Genomic DNA, 19,670 nt, shown 5'->3' with positions numbered 1-19,670 from the left:
CAGAAACTGTGATAATGCTAAATTCTCAGTAATTGGGGGGAAAACAAAGACCCTCAGATGGTTGCTGGGTCTTTTTCAGCTGTTCCATGATCAGCTGATTCCTGCTCTCAAGGGTTTGGCTTTTTTCTGAAGCTGCCACAGCTGAACAAATCCAGGGGAATAGCAGAAAGCAGGGCAAGAAGTGGTGCTGGCTGTTCCTTCTGTCCTCAACCCTCTTTCATCACATAGATGGATTTTTTTTTTAATTTTTTTTAAAAAATTTCTTTATTTTGCCTTTCAGAAATGCCTGCACTGATGGCTTTGAGGAAGAGAGCTCAGGGAGAGAAGCCACTGGCCGGGGCCAAGATCGTGGGCTGCACGCACATCACAGCCCAGACAGCTGTAAGACCCCTTCCAGAAACTCCAGACAGGGATTTCCCCACAGTTTAGCCTCTAAAATAGACCCTGAGCAGATTATATATATATAAATATATATATATATATACTGCATGTGGAAGTTACCTTGAATTTCCTGACTTCATCCCTTTGAAATTGTCAAAACCCAAAAGTGATCTCAAAACCATTTTCTCCAACTCCCCCATTGCTGCTTAAACCCAATTCCAGGTCCCCTCCAGCAGCTTTCTCATGAAGATTGAGTGGAAATCCCAGAGGTGTCTTGCTCATTGTGTTCTGTATTGTTCTTTCCATACTTTTTTCTGATTATTTTTTTTTTCCTTTGGTTTCCACCCAGGTCCTGATGGAGACCCTTGGAGCTCTGGGTGCTCAGTGCCGATGGGCTGCATGCAACATCTACTCAACTCTGAATGAAGTGGCTGCTGCCCTGGCTGAGAGTGGTAGGAAACCACTAGGAAACTTCACCCTCTTTGTTCTTTCTGGCTTTAAAAGGATTTCTTACTCTGCCATCATATTCAGCTCATGTCTTACAGTAGAGCGTAGAGTCCTGCACTTGGGGAGGAATAACCCCAACCCCCAGTACAGAGCTGGGGGTGTCCTGCTGGGAAGCAGCTCCATGGAGAAAGCCCTTGGAGTCCTGGGGGACAGGGAATTCTCCAGGGGTCAGCAATGTGCCCTTGGGGCCAAGAGGGCCAATGGTGTCCTGGGGGCATCAGGAAAAGTGTGTCCAGCAGATCCAGGGAGGTTCTCCTCCTCCTCCTCTGCTCTGCTCTGCTCTGCTCTGCCCTGGGGAGACCAGAGCTGGAATCCTGGCTCCAGTTTGGGGCTCCCCAGTTGAGGAGAGACTGGGATCTACTGGAGAGAGGCCAAGGGAGAGGTGGGAGGGTGAGGAAGGGACTTGAGCATCTGTGCTGGGAAGAAAGAGTGAGAGGCCTGGGGCTGTTGAGGCTGGAGAAGAGAAGGCTGAGAGGGGATCTGCTGAATGTCCATCAAGAGCTGAGGGGTGGGGGGCAAGAGGAAGGGGCCAATCTCTTTTTGGGGGTGGCCAGGGAGAGGCCAAGGAAGAATGGGTTGAAGGGAGAAGAGAGGAAGTTCCAGCTCAGCATGAGCAGGAGAAACTTGTTGAGGGTGAGGCTGAGGGAGCCCTGGCCCAGGCTGCCCAGAGAGGTTGTGGAGTCTCCTTCTCTGGAGCCTTTCCAAACCCCCCTGGATGTGTTCCTGTGTGGGCTGCCCTGGGGGATCCTGCTGGGGCAGGGGGGTTGCCCTGGGGCATCTCCAGACCTCCCTTCCCACCCCTGACATCCTGTGGTTCCATAGGGTTTTTTTTCTCTTCATTTTCTTCAATTTAGAATAAACCTGTAGGAGGGAGGGACAGCTCAAGTCCAATCCCTCCCATTGGTCTTGGTTTTTTCTCTGGAGCAGAACAGCCTGTGAGGACCTTGGGGAACCTGAAAGTTATTTTGCTGAAGGAAATAAACTAAATTTAGCTTTTATAAATCTGAGTCAAAACTTTGGCTAAAAGAGATGAAAGAGAAAATTTAGGGGCAGGACATGATTCACCCAGCAGACACTGCCCATGTTGCTGCTCCCCTGGGAGATGCCCTCATTCAAATCCTCTGTTCCTTGGGTGAGGGAAGGGATTTTTACCACGAGACCCAGAAGTCAAATCCAACATTTTGCCTCCTGGTTTTGCTTGCTGAAACTGAATCATAATAATTGCTCGTGAGTCAGAATAAAATTGTGGCTAATGGTGACTGGCAGGAAGGTGGGACACCTGGAAGGGAGGATGTATGGAAGGGAGGATGTATGGAAGAGAGGATGTATGGAAGGTAGAACATCTGGAAGGTAAGACATCTGGAAGAGAGGATGATGTATGGAAGGTGGGACACCTGGAAGGGAGGACATCTGGAAGGGAGGACATCTGGAAGGGAGGATGATTTATGGAAGGTGGGACACTTGGAAGAGAGGAGGTATGGAAGGTAGGACGTATGGAAGAGAGGATGTATGGAAGAGAGGCTGTATGGAAGGGAGGATGTATGGGAGGTAGAACATCTGGAAGAGAGGATGTATGGAAAATAGGACATCTGGAAGAGAGGATGATGTATGGAAGGTGGGACACCTGGAAGGTGGGATGTATGGAAAGGAGGATGTATGGAAGGTAGGACACATGGAAGGGAGGATGTATGGAAGGGAGGATGTATGGAAGGGAGGACATCTGGAAGGGAGGATGTATGGAAAAGAGGATGTATGGAAGGTAGAACATCTGGAAGGTAAGACATCTGGAAGGTAGGACATCTGGAAGAGAGGATGATGTATGGAAGGTGGGACACTTGGAAGAGAGGAGGTATGGAAGGTAGGATGTATGGAAGAGAGGATGTATGGAAGGGAGGATGTATGGAAGGGAGGATGTATGGGAGGTAGAACATCTGGAAGATAGGATGTATGGAAAATAGGACATCTGGAAGAGAAGATGATGTATGGAAGGTGGGACACCTGGAAGGGAGGATTTATGGAAGGTAGGATGTATGGAGGGTAGGACATCTGGAAGGTGGGATGTATGGAAGAGAGGATGTATAGAAGGTAGGACACCTGGAAGGGAGGATGTATGGAAGAGAGGATGATGTATGGAAGGTGGGACACCTGAAAGGTGAGATGTATGGAAAGGAGGATGTATGGAAGGTAGGACACATGGAAGGGAGGGTGTATGGAAGGGAGGAAATCTAATGGGCAGCCAGAGCTTGATTTTACAAATAAATATTCTCACTTAGAGCATGTTGGCCTCTTCCCTGGTGGCTGGAGCTTTTCTGGGGGGGCAGAGGAAGGAATTAGGAAGCTGCCTCCTGGTGCTGCCTTCAGTGTCTCCTCAGCACGAGATCCCTGAAGCTGCTTCTGGAAGGGCGATGGTGAACAACGTGAGCTCGAGCAAGGGTGGGGGTGGTGTCAGGAGCCCAGTTCCCAAGGTTTGGAGGTTTTGGAGAGCTGGTTGCTCCCCAGGGGCTTTGCTGAGGCTGTGTCAGCACCCATCTCCCTCTCTGTGCCAGGGTTTCCTGTCTTTGCCTGGAAGGGAGAATCCGAAGACGACTTCTGGTGGTGCATCGACCGCTGCGTCAACGTGGAGGGCTGGCAGCCCAACATGGTGAGACAGGGGTGGAGGATGCTCAGGAGGTTCTGAAGCACGGGGAGCTCCCCCCTGGAGAGGAGGAGGAGGATTTGGTGCTGATTTGGGTTTTCCTCCTGACTTCAGACCTCACCTTGGGGCTGGGATCTGCTGCCAGCGCAGCGTTTGCCCCCCCAGAGCTCTTCGGGTTTGACCCCGTGGGGTGGGAAATTCACTTACCCAGGTGGGAAGGGACAAAGGGAGTTAACTCCCTGCTCCCTCTGGATCTTTTTTTTTTCAATATTTTGTTTCAATATTTCCTAAAGCAGCACAGCTGCCTCGCTGCCAAGTTTTCTGGGTGCTGAGCTTGCTTCCAGGGCACTTTGGTACAGCCAAAACCAAACTCATCTCATGTGGCTGGGAAAAAAAAAAAAAGACTCAAAAATCAGCACAGACTGATTGCAGCCATTCTTCCAGAGCTGAATTATTTCACACCTTGGCTTGATGGTTTGTTTTTTTTTTTTTTTCATCTAGGCAAAGCCCCCGTTTCAGAACAAAAATTCAGATTTTTTTAGGTGATTTCTGCGTTTTTTTAAGCCTTTTCTTACTCCATGAACACAAAACCTTGGGTAGCTTAACTCCAGGCTGGTTTTTTTTTATACCCTTGTTTCTAGGGAAAATGGAGAACACCTCAATTCAGCCAGCTGAATAATTTGCAGTATCAAATGTGCTGTTTTCATCAGGCTTCCTGACAGGTTTTTGAACCCTGGAGCTTCAGATCTAAATTAGATGAAAAGTCATCACAAGTGGAAGGCAGGCGTGTGTCTGTCTTCTTTGTTTGCCAATATCAGTTTGTTTGAGGTGGGTTGGGGTTTGGTTTTTTTTTTTTTTTTGGGTCCTTTCCAGTCTCCACCTGCTCACTTCCTCGCTGTCACCTTTAAAAAGATTTCTGGATGTCAAAAAAAGAAATCCACCCCCCCAAGCTGCAAAAAAGTCTGGATCTGGTAGCAGCTTTCTTCTTCTTTGGGAGGAATAATTTCCCATCTCAATAATCAATAACTGGAGAAGTCAAAGTACCAGAATGAGCAGCTCATCCTTCCCCAGGATCTCTTCAGACCTCAGGATGCTGCCCAGTGCCTCCATCCCTCAGGTTGTTTCCAGAAATAATTCCTGGGGAGGACCAAATTCCTTGGATCTGGCAGTTCCCAAAGGTTTGCATGTTGGGTTTTGGAGAACTGTGGTTTTTAGAGATCAGAGACAGGATGCAGGGTGAAAAACTGGTGTGAAAAGGACCTTCTGGGGAGACCTCGTGGCACTGGTGGCTTCCCTGACCCTGGAGGGGCTCCAGGAAAGCTGGGGAGGGACTTGGGACAAGGGCCTGGAGGGATGGGACCCTGCGAGGGGGAAGGGTTTCCAGCTGGGAGAGGGGAGATGGAGAGGAGATCTTGGGCAGGGAGGGAGGGAGGGAGGGAGAAATTGTTTGGGGTGAGGGTGCTGAGCTTTAGAACCAGGTTGCCCAGGAAAAGAGTCTCTGCCCCATCCCTGGCAGTGTTCAAAGCCAGGTTGGATGGGGCTTGGAGCAATCTGGGAGGGAGGTGTCCCTGCCCATGGCAGGGGGGTTGGAATGAGCTGAGCTTTCAGTTCTCTTCCAACCCAAACCATTCCAGGATTCTGTTTCTTGGGGAGGGAGGGAGGGAGAAATCCTTTGGGGTGAGGGTGCTGAGCCCCTGGGTGCCCAGGTTGCCCCCAGAAGCTGTGGCTGCCCCATCCCTGGAGGGGTTGAAGGTTGGATGGGGCTTGGAGCCCCCTGGGCTGGGGGAGGGGTCCCTGCATTGTCCCCTTGGGACTGGAGGAGCTTTAAGGTCCCCTCCAACCCAAACCCTTCCAGGATTCCATGCTCATTAAGTCAAGGAGCATTAATTAGGGTTCCCTCATCCCTGGAAGCTTTCATGGACACCTTGGGTGGGTTTGGAGCCCCCTGGGCTGGGGGAGGTGTCCCTGCCCATGCAGGGGGGTTGGAATTAAATGATCTTTAAGGTCCCTTTGAACCCAAAGCACTCCCCAACTTTTGCTCTGTCCTGAGCCTTCTCAGGGCTGGATGGAGGAGCTGAGCTGAGCCCCCAAATGGCCCTTCAGAAGAACCTGAGGATGAGGTTTGTGGTGGTGGTGCTGGAGTCTCTGGAGGATCAGCTGCCAGCAGATGGGATCTTATGATGAGAAAAGGAAAATCTGGGGCTGCCCCATCCCTGGCAGTGTCTCAGGTCAGGTTGGATGGGGCTTGGAGCCCCCTGGGCTGGTGGGAGGTGTCCCTGGATTGTCCCCTTGGGACTGGAGGAGCTTTGAGGTCCCTTCTGGGATCCTCCCCTTTCAGGAGCCTGGTGAGAGTGTTGGTTTTTCCTAGGTGGTTGCAGATGGTGTGGAAGAGCTGGAGGTGGTGGAAGGTCCTGCTGGGCCAATGAGCAGATCTGAGCAGATTTGAGGAGACCCCCACACCCCACCAGTTGGGTGATGAGGGCTGGGCTGGGAGCCAGAGGTCTGGGATGTGCAGGGAAGATAGGGAGGAGGAGGAGGAAGATGAGGATGATAGGGACCATGCAAAGAGGAGGAAGGTGCTGAGTCAGTGAGAAGTCTTGAGTGTTGGTGTAGGGAGGATGCAAGGAGGAGGAGGTCAAAAGTCTTTGATAGTGGTGTAGGGAATGTGCAGAGAGGAGGAGGATGAAGAAGAAGGAAAAGAAATGAGGAAAAAAGGAAAGGAAAAGGAAAAGGGAGAAGGAGAAGGAGAAGGAGAAGGAGAAGGAGAAGGAGAAGAAAAGAAAAAAGAAAAGAAAAGAAAAGAAAAGAAAAGAAAAGAAAAGAAAAGAAAAGAAAAGAAAAGAAGAAAAGAGAAAAGAAAAGAAAGGAGAAAAGAAAAGAGAGCAGGAAAAAGAAAAGGAAACAGGAAAAAAGAATAAGAAACAGAAGATTATGATAATGATGATGATGATGATGATGATGGTAACGATGACAATCTTGGGCAAAGTACCCAGGTCCCTGGCACTTCACCTGCCACTGGGTGACCTCTGCTCCCTGTTTTTTCTTCATCCTGTCACACTGCCCACCTTGCCTGGGCCACCTGAGGCCACCTGAGGCCACCAAGGTGTCAGGAAGCAAATGCTTGGGATTTTTTTTCTGCACTTTTTTGATTCCTGTGACCAAACAGTTTCCCAGCTGGTCCTTCCCACCGTGTTTGTCCCAAGGGCACCTTCACTTGTTCATCTTCTGTCTTCTGTCTGGCTTTCTCCACTGCCCTGGAATGGGCATTTTAGTAGGAAATGGGTGGGTTGGGAGGGTCCTGATGTGGTGCTGGGGATGAGGTTCTGCCTGATCAAGTGGGCAGAGCCCCAAGGCTGTTGTCTAAAAGAAGTTCAGGATTTTTAATGTGCCCCATTTTGTGATGTAACTGGGTTGTCACTTGCATCTGTGGCTCTGCACCCTCCTCCTCCATCCTCTTACTTCTCCATCCTCCTCCTCCATCTTCCTCCATCCTCCTCCATTTTCCTCCTCCTCCATCCTCCTCTTTCTCCATCCTCCTCTTTCTCCATCATCCTCTTTCTTCATCATCCTCTTTCTCCATCATCCTCTTTCTCCATCCTCTTCCTTTTCCTTCCTCCTCCTTTTTCATCCTTCACCATCTTCCTCCTCCTCCTCCATCCTCCTCTTTCTCCATCCTCCTCTTTCTCCATCATCCTCTTTCATCATCCCCCTATTTCTCCATCCTCTTCCTTCTCCTTCCTCCTCCTTTTTCATCCTCCTTCACCATCTTCCTCCTCCTCCATCTTCCTCCTCCATCCTCCTTTCTCCATCCTCCTTCTCCATCTTCCTCCATCAACCTTATTCTCCATCTTCCTCCATCCTCCTCCATGCTTCTTCTCCACCCTCCTCCTCTCCCATGCTTCTTCTTCTCCATTCTCCTCTTTCTCCACCCTTCTCCTTCTCCATCCTCCTTCTCCATCTTCCTCCATCATCCTCATTCTTAGTCCCCTTCCCCCTCCATCCTCCTCCTCCTCCATCCTCCTCTTTCTCCATCCCCCTTTCTCCATCCTTCTCTTTCTCCATCCTCATTCTCCATCTTCCTCCATCCTCCTCCATGCTACTTCTCCACCCTCCTCCTCCCCCATGCTTCTTCTTCTCCATCCTCCTCTTTCTCCACCCTTCTCCTTCTCCATCCTCCTTTCTCCATCCTTCTCTTTCTCCATCCTCCTCCATCTTCCTCCATCATCCTTATTCTCCATCTTCCTCCATCCTCCTTCATGCTTCTTCTCCATCCTCCTCTTTTTCCACCCTTCTCTTTCTCCATCCTCCATTTTCCTCCATCATCCTCATTCTTAGTCCCCTCCATCTTCCTCCTTCTCCATTCTCTCCCTCCTCCTTTTCCATTCTCTTCCTCCTCCATCCCCCTCCTCCTCCTCCATCCTTCTCCCTTAGCATTCCTATTGGAAGAGCTGATGACTTCCTGTGGTTCCAAGGCATTTCCCCCTGGGTTTCTGGGAGAGAGGAGCTTCCACAGCCATTTCCCTGCTCCTAAACACCAAGTTCTGCCATTTTTTCTGACCTGCTGAGTTTCTGTCCCAGCCCTGATGAAGCAAAACCCCTGTGCTGAGGACTCAAGCAGAGTGTTCCCACCTGAGCCCCCTCACCAACCAAGATGTGGCACTTGAGATGCCAAAACATGGGCTGGAGTTGAGCTTGTGGTTTATTCCTTGTACTTTTTGGGGTCAGCAGGACCCCCTGGATCTTCCGAATGGTGATTTTATGGTGATTTTTCTTACAGATCTTGGATGATGGAGGAGATCTGACTCACTGGATTTACAAGAAATACCCCAACATGTTTAAGAAGATCAAGGGGATTGTAGAGGAGAGTGTGACTGGTGTGCACAGGTAATGGGGCTCTGAGCATGGAGATGTTTGGAGAAAAAAAAAAAAAAAACAAATTTATCAGGGCACTGGCAGCAAAAGATCTCAATCTGTGAAGCACCACAGACTTGACTGATGCTGAAGCTCCTCCACGGGCTGGGGTTTTCTTTCAGCTGGGGCTTGGCTTTTCTGTAAGAGCTGTTTTAAACCTCTCATCCAGTGAACAGACTTGGAACTGCTGCCCTGGGATTCATAGGAGCTCCTGCTGAGCATTGTGAGGGCAGAAGAAGGGCCCAGGGTTTGGTTTTTCCAGGTGGGAAATAGGAGTGGTGGTGGTGGTGGTGACCTCACCTTGTTGTGCTGGTGAAAAAAGGAAGAGGTGAAGGGGTTGTACAAGAAGGGTTCCTCACAACCAGAAGGAGATTGAAGGGATGGAAAATGTCCAGAGAAGGGAATGGAGCTGGGGAAGGGGCTGGAGAGCAAGGAGAAGGGGATGGAGGGTAAGGAGAAGGGGATGGAGAAGATGGAGAAGGGGTTGGAGAAAAAGGAGAAGGTTTGGAAAGTAAAGAGAAGGCTTGGAGAGAAAGGAGAAGGGGCTGGAAAAGATAGAGAAGGGTTGGAGAGGAAGGAGGAGATTCTGGAGAAGATGGAGAAGGGGTTGGAGGGAGAGGAAAAGGTTTGGAGAGCAAGGAGGAGGCCTGGAAGGTAAGGGGGAGGCTTGGAGAGAAAGGAGAAGGGTTTGGAGAAGATGGAGAAGGAGCTGGAGAGCAAGGAGAAGGGGATGGAGAGTATGGAGGAGGGGATGGAGAAGATGGAGAAGGGGTTGGAGAAAAAGGAGAAGGTTTGGAAAGTAAAGAGAAGGCTTGGAGAGAAAGGAGAAGGGCTGGAAAAGATATCTCCCCCCCTAAGGATGCTTTTTGTGCTCTTATCTTGGTGATTGCTGCTTTCAAACAGGGTTTTGCTGCAGGTGTTGACCACAGCAGCTTCCCCTTGCTTGGCTCCTGCTCTGCTGTGGCCATTTCTGTTCATCTCAAACTCTGGAGGAGCTTGAAGAATTACAGGAGCTCTGATTTTATGGTCTCTGAAGGAGGATTTGGGGGTTTTCTCCTTTGGAGGACATCAGAAGTTGGTCGTAATATCAAGGGATGAGGAAGGTGGAGTTTGGAGCACCTTCTGTTCTGCTCTTTGGTGGTTTATTTTTTTTTTTAGTGAAATGCTTCCTGCCAACCTGGTTCCTCAGAAGGGGAGGGAAATGGGTAGGAATGTTCATGGAAGGAAGAGTGCTGGAATGAGGAGCTCCAAGGGAGAGCTCAGCTCTGACCCTCCAGGTGTCTGCTCCTGACTCCAGCCAAACCAAACACAGCAGTGGAGAGGAAGGAAAGGTCTTTCCATTGCTCATCCTTTTCTTCCCATGTCTGTACCAGGCTGTACCAGCTGTCCAAAGCAGGGAAGCTTTGTGTCCCAGCCATGAATGTCAACGACTCAGTCACCAAGCAGAAGTTTGACAATCTGTACTGCTGCAGGGAGTCCATCCTGGATGGGTAAGTTCATGGCCACCCAAACAGGGCCCTTTCATAGAATCCTAGAATCATAGAATCATAGAATCATAGAATCATAGGGGTTGGAAGGGACCTGGAAAGATCATCTAGTCCAACCCCCCCTGCCAGAGCAGGGCCCCCTAGAGTACATCCCCTAGGAACGTGTCCAGGTGGGTTTTGAATGTCTCCAGTGAAGGAGACTCCACAACCCCCCTGGGCAGCCTGTTCCAGGGCTCTGTCACCCTTACAGTAAAAAAATTCTTTCTGATATTCAACTTGAACCTCCTATGCTCCAATTTACACCCATTACCCCTTGTCCTATCACTGGTCACCACTGAGAAAAGCCTAACTCCATCTCCCTGACACTCACCCCTTACATATTTGAAAACATTGATGAGGTCACCCCTCAGTCTCCTTTTCTCCAAACTAAAGAGACCCAGCTCCCTCAGCCTTTCCTCATAAGGGAGATGTTCCACTCCCTTAATCATCTCAGTAGCTCTGCGCTGGACTCTTTCAAGCACTTCCCTGTCCTTCTTGAACTGAGGGGCCCAGAACTGGACACAATACTCCAGGTGTGGCCTCACCAATGCAGAATAGAGGGGGAGGAGAACCTCTCTTGACCTACTAACCACACCCTTTCTAATGCACCCCAGGATGCCATTGGCCTTCTTGGCCACAAGGGCACACTGCTGGCTCATGGGCATCTTCTTGTCTACCAGGACCACCAGGTCTCTTTCACCTACACTGCTCTCCAGCAGCTCAGCCCCCAACCTATACTGGGACATCGTGTTGTTTTTCCCCAAATGCAAAACTCTCCACTTCCCCTTGTTGAATTCCATCATGTTTCTCCCTGCCCAACTCTCCAGCCTGTCTAAGTCTCTCTGAATGGCAGCACAGCCTTCTGGTGTGTCAGCCACTCCTCCCAGCTCAGTGTCATCAGCAAACTTGCTGAGGGTACATTCTATACCCTCATCCAAGTCGTTGATGAAGATATTGAACAACACCGGTCCCAGTACCGACCCCTGAGGGACTCCACTGGTCACACACCTCCAACCAGATTCTGCCCCATTGACTACAACTCTCTGACTCCTTCCTTTCAACCAGTTCCTGATCCACCTCACTACCTGATCACCAAACCCATACTTGATCAACTTATCTACAAGGATGCTGTGAGAGATGGTGCTCAGCTTGTGTTGGACCTGGGTCTGTCCTGCCTTCCAGTTCTGATCGTTTGGGATCATTTTTTAACCTCTGTCTGGATGGGAACCACCAAAGCATTTTGAGGCAGGAGCTGTGGTCAGAAGGTCCCAATAATTCCTTCCATGATTGCAAGCTCCACAAAACACACACACAGCACACAACAAATGTTGGATTTTGTGGTTTGTAGGAGGATGATCCTGCAGGGAAGACCTCAGCACCTCCACAAGTTCAATATTTTTAACCCAGCCACACACATGCATGGGGCACATTGGTTCTGTCTCTTGGCTCCTCTTGGTGTGGGAACCATTTCTTCTCTCTTCTCAAAGTGTCTGCAACACAAATCAGATATTTCATTGCCCACAGTGCCAGGAGAAGCTCATCTTGACCCTTCAAGGACTCCCCATCAAGGTGATGTTGTAGGTGACCTCCATGGTTCCTTCTTGAGGAGCTGCAGCTCCAGCTCCTGGGTGAGGACTCCACAATTCCTCATGGATGACTCAACTCCTTCTTTCTCTCCCTCTCAGTTTTGTGGCACCAGGATAAGACCCATCTGTGTCTTTTGTGTGTGTGTGAGTCAAGCAGCTGCTTCAGCACAACATTTTTTAGCTTTTCTACTTCCCACTGTTTTTTTCATCCTCTCCTATGAACAGAGGACAAAAATATAGCACGAGAGAAAATAGAAGAGGTTGTGGTAGACCCCAAAATTTACCCCATGAGAGTTGTGTGTCCAAAGTGTGGGGCTGAGTCTGAGGATTAAACCCTGCCACCCCATTTCAGACTGGTTTGGGTTGGAAGGGAACCTCAAAGCTCATCCAGTTCCAACCCCCCTGCCATGAGAAGGAACATTTTCCAGCAGCCCAGGGTGCTCCAAGCCCCATCCAAGCTTGAGACACTGCCAGGGATGGGCTTCACCTTTCCTTCAGCTGAGTGTTAATAAATGGGTGCAGAAGGTGGGGGCTGGTGGCTGCTCTCTCCCCATCCTGCTCCTGCAGGATTTACAGCCAAGGAGAAGAGACTTTTCAGCCCTTTCTGCTCCTTCCTCCCCCAGGAATTCGGGGCAGGGTTGGGTGGGAATCAGTCGCTGAGGGATACGTGGGCACTGGGAACATGATGCATCCTCTGAGGTTGTTGGTCTTGGGATTCAGTGCCAAATACTTGAAGTTCTGATCTCAGAGTAATTCTCAGTGATCTTTTTATTTCTTTTTTTTTTCTATGTTCCTCTCTTTTTTTTTTTGTTTTATTTTGATGGAATTGGGTGTCTGTGTCCTCACCGCCCCCACCACCCAATTTGGTTTCTCCTCCCAAGGAACAAGTGATAAGATGAGAAGAAATGGCCTCAAATTGTTCCAGGGGAGGTTTAGGTTGGAGCTGGGGAAGAATTTCTCCCTGGAAAGGGTTGTCAGGGCCTGGCCCAGGCTGCCCAGGGCAGGGCTGGAGTCCCCATCATCCCTGGGGGGGTTTCAGAGCCCTGGGGATGTGGGGATGAGGGACATGGGGTGGTGGTGGCCTTGGTAGAGTTTGGTTAATGTTGGACTTGATGATCTTCAAGTCTTGTCCAAGCACAAAGATTCCATAAATCCATTCACTTGGAACCTCTTTGGGCTGAGGCTTCATGCCCAGATAAAAGCTGTTGAAATTGTGCAGAAATTCCTGAGCCCTGGCTCTTGTTGTGCTGCAAACACCTGGAGTGGTGGCAGAGTTGGGTTAATGGTTGGACTGGGTGATCTTCGAGCTCTTTTCCAACATTAATGAGTCTATGAAAGCCACAAGAGATCAGGACAAGTCTTATTCTTACAGTTCAGACTCTGACATCATTGAATCTGGTTGTGGTCCCAGTAGACAAGGAAGGAAAGAAAAAATCTGACTTTTTGGACACTGCTGTCGATGCTGATGAGATGAGAACCAGAGGAAAAATTGCCTGCTCTGTGCCAGGGAGCTGGGATGTGGAGGAGGAACCCTCCATGGAGAAGGCAGCCTGCTTCAAGGCTTTTTTTCATGTTGATACCTTGGTAGGATTTTAACCACAGCTCCAGCTCTGCAGTTGGTGGCTCCTTGCTGCCATCAGAGCCCATCTGGCAGTGCTGGTGCCCAGCTCTGCTGCCACTGCTTTGACTCTGGCAGCACCAGAGCTTCTCAGAGCCCCAACACGAGCTTCCCCATTGCTGGAGGACTCTGCCAGAACATCTTTCAACCCAAAATTTGGGGGATATGCAGTGGGGTGCTGCATCCTACACGTTGGCTTTGGAGTGGTCTTGGTAGTGGTCATTTCCTCCAGGAGAAGTGAAGACTCCTGTTTACAAAGCCCCTGTGTCCAACTCCAAGGCCATGAAAAAGATCTTTAAAATAGGTGCAAGAGCCACAAAATTAGTGAGACACCAAAGGTGCATCCATGGGGGAGCCACCTGTTTTTTGTTGTGATTTTTTGGTATCATCCATGGAGGACCTTCTGCATCTCCAGTTTTTTCCCCACGTTTCCATCACACATTGGTTGCTCTAAAATACTCAATTTTGGGCTCCTGTGTCCAACTTCAAGGCCATGAAAAAGATCTTTAAAATAGGTGCAAGAGCCTCAAAATTAGTGAGACACCAAATTTGCATCCATGGGGGAGCCAATTGTTTTTTGTTGTAATTTTTTGGTATCATCCATGGAGGAGCTGCTGCATCTCCAGTTTTCTCCCCACGTTTCCATCACACGTTGGTTGTTCTAAAATATTAAATTTTGGGCTCCTGTGTCCAATTGCAAAGATGATCTTTAAAATAGGTGCAAGAGCCACAAAATTAATGAGACACCAAAGATGCATCCCTGGGGGAGCCAATTATTTTTTGTTGTAATTTTTTGGTATCATCCATGGAGGAGCTGCTGCATCTCCAGTTTTCTCCCCACGTTTCCATCTCACATTGGTTGCTCTAAAATGCTCACTTTTTGGCTCCTGTGTCGAACTTCAAGGCCATGAAAAAGATCTTTAAAATAGGTGCAAGAGCCACAAAATTAGTGAGATACCAAAGATGCATCCATGGGGGAGCCAATTATTTTTGTTGTGATTTTTGGTATCATCCATGGAGGAGCTGCTGCATCTCCAGTTTTCTCCCCACGTTTCCATCACACATTGGTTGCTCTAAAATACTCAATTTTGGGCTCCTGTGTCCAACTGCAGAGATGATCTTTAAAATAGGTGCAAGAGCCACAAAATTAGTGAGACACCAAAAGTGCATCCATGGGGGAGCCACCTGTTTTTTGTTGTAATTTTTTGGTATCATCCATGGAGGAGCTGCTGCATCTGCAGTTTTTTCCCCACGTTTCCATCTGCTTGGAGCAGCCTGGTGGAGGTGAAGCCATCCCTGCTCCTGGGGGATGGATCGTTTGGAAAGGTTCTTCCCAACCCAAAATCCCCTGGTTCTGGGAAGAACCTTGATGAGGTCGTTCTTCTAATTAAGGAGCCTTTAATTCTTCTAATCAAGGAGTCCTTCTTCATTACTGGTGGGTTCAGGACACCCAAGGCAGCCTTGGGTCTGTTGCCCCCTTAGAGATTTGCCTGAAATTTTTGAGTATCCCAAAATTTTTATTTTGGAGCAGATGTCACCAGGGACTGAGAAATATTAAAAAAAAAAAAAAAAAAAAATCTTCTTTATCTTCTTTTCTGCACTTGTGGGCGATGAGATGGACCTCAGGGGGCGAGTCTAAAACTGGGCCAAGGGAAGCCTGAGCCTGAGGTGGAATTAAAAATAAAATTGGATCCTTTGGAAAGGTTCTTCCCAACCCAAAATCCCCTGGTTCTGGGAAGAACCTTGATGAGGTCGTTCTTCTAATTAAGGAGCCTTTAATTCTTCTAATCAAGGAGTTCATTATTGTGGGTTCAGGACACCCAAGGCAGCCTTGGGTCTGTTGCCTCCTTGGAGAGTTGCCCAGAATTTTTGAGTATCCCAAAATTTTTATGTTGGAGCAGATGTCACCAGGGACTAGAGAAATATTCCAAAAAAAAAAAAAAAATCTTCTTTATTTTCTTTTCTGCACTTGTGGGCGATGAGATGGACCTCAGGGGTCGAGGCTAAAACTGGGCCAAGGGAAGCCTGAGCAGAGGTGGAATTAAAAATAAAATTGGATCGTTTGGAAAGGTTCTTCCCAACCCAAAATCCCCTGGTTCTGGGAAGAACCTTGATGAGGTCGTTCTTCTAATTAAGGAGCCTTTAATTCTTCTAATCAAGGAGTTCATTATTGTGGGTTCAGGACACCCAAGGCAGCCTTGGGTCTGTTGCCCCCTTGGAGAGTTGCCCGAAATTTTTGAGTATCCCAAATTTTTTATTTTGGAGCAGATGTCACCAAGGACTGAGAAATATTCCAAAAAAAAAAATAATAAATCTTCTTTATCTTCTTTTCTGCACTTGTGGGCGATGAGATGGACCTCAGGGGTTGAGTCTAAAACTGGGCCAAGGGAAGCCTGAGCCTGAGGTGGAATTAAAAATAAAATTGGATCCTTTGGAAAGGTTCTTCCCAACCCAAAATCCCCTGGTTCTGGGAAGAACCTTGATGAGGTCGTTCTTCCAATTAAGGAGCCTTTAATTCTTCTAATCAAGGAGTCCTTCTTCATTACTGGTGGGTTCAGGACACCCAAGGCAGCCTTGGGTCTGTTGCCCCCTTGGAGAGAGTTGCCTGAAATTTTTGAGTATCCCAAAATTTTTATTTTGGAGCAGATGTCACCAGGGACTGAGAAATATTAAAAAAAAAAAAAAAAAATCTTCTTTATCTTCTTTTCTGCACTTGTGGGTGATGAGATGGACCTCAGGGGGCGAGTCTAAAACTGGGCCAAGGGAAGCCTGAGGTGGAATTAAAAATAAAATTGGATCGTTTGGAAAGGTTCTTCCCAACCCAAAATCCCCTGGTTCTGGGAAGAACCTTGATGAGGTCGTTCTTCTAATTAAGGAGCCTTTAATTCTTCTAATCAAGGAGTCCTTCTTCATTACTGGTGGGTTCAGGACACCCAAGGCAGCCTTGGGTCTGTTGCCCCCTTAGAGATTTGCCTGAAATTTTTGAGTATCCCAAAATTTTTATTTTGGAGCAGATGTCACCAGGGACTGAGAAATATTAAAAAAAAAAAAAATAAAAAATCTTCTTTATCTTCTTTTCTGCACTTGTGGGCGATGAGATGGACCTCGGGGGTCGAGTCTAAAACTGGGCCAAGGGAAGCCTGAGCAGAGGTGGAATTAAACCTCCAGGTTTTTAGGTTTTTAGCTGAATTCCTTTAAAAATGGGAGGGAATTTCACCTTCCCTGCACTGCTACCCTATTTCCTGGGGCTCTAAAAATACCCTGGAATGTAGGACACTCCTTAGGAAAAAGGAGGAGGAAGGGAAAGTTCCTGGGGTTGTTTCCCAAAGGGGGGAAAAATATTCTGTTTTAATGTTTTAATTTTTTTTAAATTAAGAAAATATTTTTAATTTTTTTTTAATATTTTTGAATTTTACGGAATTTTTAATGTTACAAAAAAAAAAAAATATTTTTAGAGATTTTCAAGCTTTCTGGAGCATCAAAAAAAACCAAAAAAAGGCTCAAACATACAAGCAAACAAACAGGAAAAAAAAAACCTAAAAAGGGATCCAAGCCCCAAATCCTTCCTTTTTGTTGCTTTTTTTTTTTAGCCTCCACCCTTCCTAAGGGAAAAAGTCATTTTTTTGGTGGTTTTTGGGTCCTTTCTCCACCCCCAGGTTGCCTGATGTCCTCAGGGAATGGGGATCCGGCCACTTTTTGTCCTTCAAATCCTCACGGGGGGAACAGAGCTCCCTGCAGCTCTTTAATTCTGTTTTTTTTTTCTCTATTTTTCTCTATTTTTCTTATTTTCTCTATTTTTTCAGCCTCAAGAGGACCACGGACATGATGTTTGGAGGGAAGCAGGTGGTGGTTTGTGGCTACGGGGAGGTAAGGGCCCAGATCTCAAAGTTCTGGATATTATTATTTTTTTTCTTTTTTTTTTTTCTTTTTTTTTTTTTTTCTTTTTTTTTGTTTTTTTGTTGGTTTTTTATTTTTTTTGTTGGATCTCCATCTTTTCCTTGGCTTTATCCAAGGGGTTTCCCCTCTCCTCTTGGATTCTCCCTGCATCTCTTCAGGCCTGATGGGCTTTGGCAAAGAATTTTGTTGTTGTTGTTGTTGTTGTTGTTTTGGTTTTTTTGTTGTAATTTTTTGGTATCAAAGAGAAACCTTAAAAGCCTTAAAAAAGCCTTAAAAGACTCGGGTGTGAAGTATTCTGAATATCTTCATGTCTGAAACTTCTGGATATTGGAGCATTTAAATGTAGATACATTGAGATGTGATGTATTCACATTAGATTTTAAGATTATATGTTTGGTTTTATTTGTTTTATTTGTTTTATATTTGTTTTATTTGTTTCTATTATATATTGAATATAATCTATATAATATAATATAATATCATATAATATATCATATTATATGATATCATATATCATATCATATAACATAATATAATATAATATAATATAATATAATATAATATAATATAATATAATATAATATAATATAATATAATATAATATAATATAACATAACATAACATAACATAACATAATATATAATTTATAATAATATATTTATAATAATATAATTTATATTATATCTATTATATATAATAGATATAATATATTATATGTATGATTATTTATTATAATATAATAAATAGAATCTAAATTATATTATATTAATATAATTAATATTAATTATATAATTAATATTAATATATCTTATATAATGCATACAGTATATAATATATTATATATATTAATTATATAACATATAAATATATTAATACTTATATTAATATAAATATAATAGAAATAATAGAAATAATCTAAAATAATGTAGTATATATTATATATAATATATATAAATAATAAAATAATATATAATGTTATATATAATATATAATATTATATGTAATATATATTATATATTTGTTTTCATTATATATAATATATATGATATGATATATGATATATAATATATGATATATGATATATGATATAATATATCATTATAATATAATATATTATAATTATAATTACTATAATATTCTTATATATAATATTATATAATGTTCTATATAATAACCATACATTATTATATATCATATATATTCACATCCTGTATGCTACAACATATTTTTCATTACATTTTCTGTTCCATTTATTGGATTATTGCAATTTCACCACATTGCCACCTGCAGCATTCCTCAAGAAACAGGAATTAACGTTGCCTTAACCCCTGTGCTTTCACCCCAAACTGGAGGCTCCTCTGGGATATTCCCAGTTGGCACCAGTCAACACCAGTTAGAGCTGGCTCTGCTGGGGGTGGGACTTCATATTTTGATATTTTTTTTTTTAATATTTTGATATTTTGATATTTTAATATTTTAATATTTTTTTTGATATTTTGATATTTGGATGATACCAATTTATTTTGATATTTTGATATTTTAATATTTTAATTTTTTTTTTATATATTTTTTTTTTAAATACCTGAAATGGGGCAGATTTCTCAGGTGTAATTGCATTTTTTGGGGGGGACTTTTGCTCATTTCACTCCTCCTTGAATAATTTGATTAAAGTTTGTTAAACCCCAGAGATGAAACCAGAAATTAATTAAATTTTCCAGCAGAGAGCAGAGGTTGCAGGAGGCTCTGGAACCTTCCCTGAGCTCAGGGTCAGCTCCTGTGCTCTGGGTGCTTTCTGGATCCAGGAGGTTGGGTGGGGAAAAAAAAAAATAAATCTCTCCCTGGGACCAAAAACAACATCACTTTATTTATAGTTATTATGTGTGTTATTTGTAATAATTTAAATTAATTATATTTATTAATTAATTATATTAATATATTAGTTATATAATTATATATTATATAAAATATACATTATATATTATATTATATATATTATATATTATATTAAATATTATATATTACATTATATATTATATTATATATATACAATATATATAATTATAATGTATATAATATTACATATAATTCCATATAATATTATGTATAATTATATAATAATATAGCATAATAATTTATTGAATATATTAATTTATATTTATAATAATTTATATTATATTCATTAATTATATTAATATATTAAGTATATAATATATAATTGTATCATTATATAATTATATATAATTATATATAATATATAATATTACCTATATTATATTTGCAATATAATACACTGTAATATATATTTTGTAATTTATTTTAATAATATAATATATAAATAATATTTATAGATTGATTATAAATTATAAATTATAATATAGTTATATATTGTAAAATATTGTAAAATATATAAAAATATATAAATAATATATATAAATATATATAATATATATAAATATAAATAATATAAAATGTATAAAAATATATAAAAATAAATTAAATTATATATATAAATTATTATTAAATATATATATTACGAATACATTTTAATATAATACATATGCATATATATAATACATAAGATATAATTGCATATAGTATTACATATAATA

At 44.1% G+C, this 19,670-nt stretch overlaps 1 protein-coding gene across 1 annotated transcript in view; it reads left to right on the top strand.

Annotated features, from left to right (window-relative positions):
• AHCYL2 (adenosylhomocysteinase like 2) overlaps nt 1-19,670 on the top strand; it is a 99,867-nt gene that overhangs the window by 68,304 nt on the left and 11,893 nt on the right. The window contains 6 exon segments of the mRNA XM_071734283.1: nt 281-381; nt 731-833; nt 3,435-3,529; nt 8,301-8,407; nt 9,808-9,924; nt 16,968-17,031. Of these exon segments, the coding sequence (XP_071590384.1) occupies nt 281-381; nt 731-833; nt 3,435-3,529; nt 8,301-8,407; nt 9,808-9,924; nt 16,968-17,031 (587 nt within the window).

The sequence above is a fragment of the Heliangelus exortis genome, chromosome 1, assembly GCF_036169615.1.
Source record: "Heliangelus exortis chromosome 1, bHelExo1.hap1, whole genome shotgun sequence".
NCBI classification, from domain to species: domain Eukaryota; kingdom Metazoa; phylum Chordata; class Aves; order Apodiformes; family Trochilidae; genus Heliangelus; species Heliangelus exortis.
The sequence above is the reverse complement of the archived record's forward strand: the minus strand, read 5'-3'. Positions and strand labels throughout refer to the sequence as shown.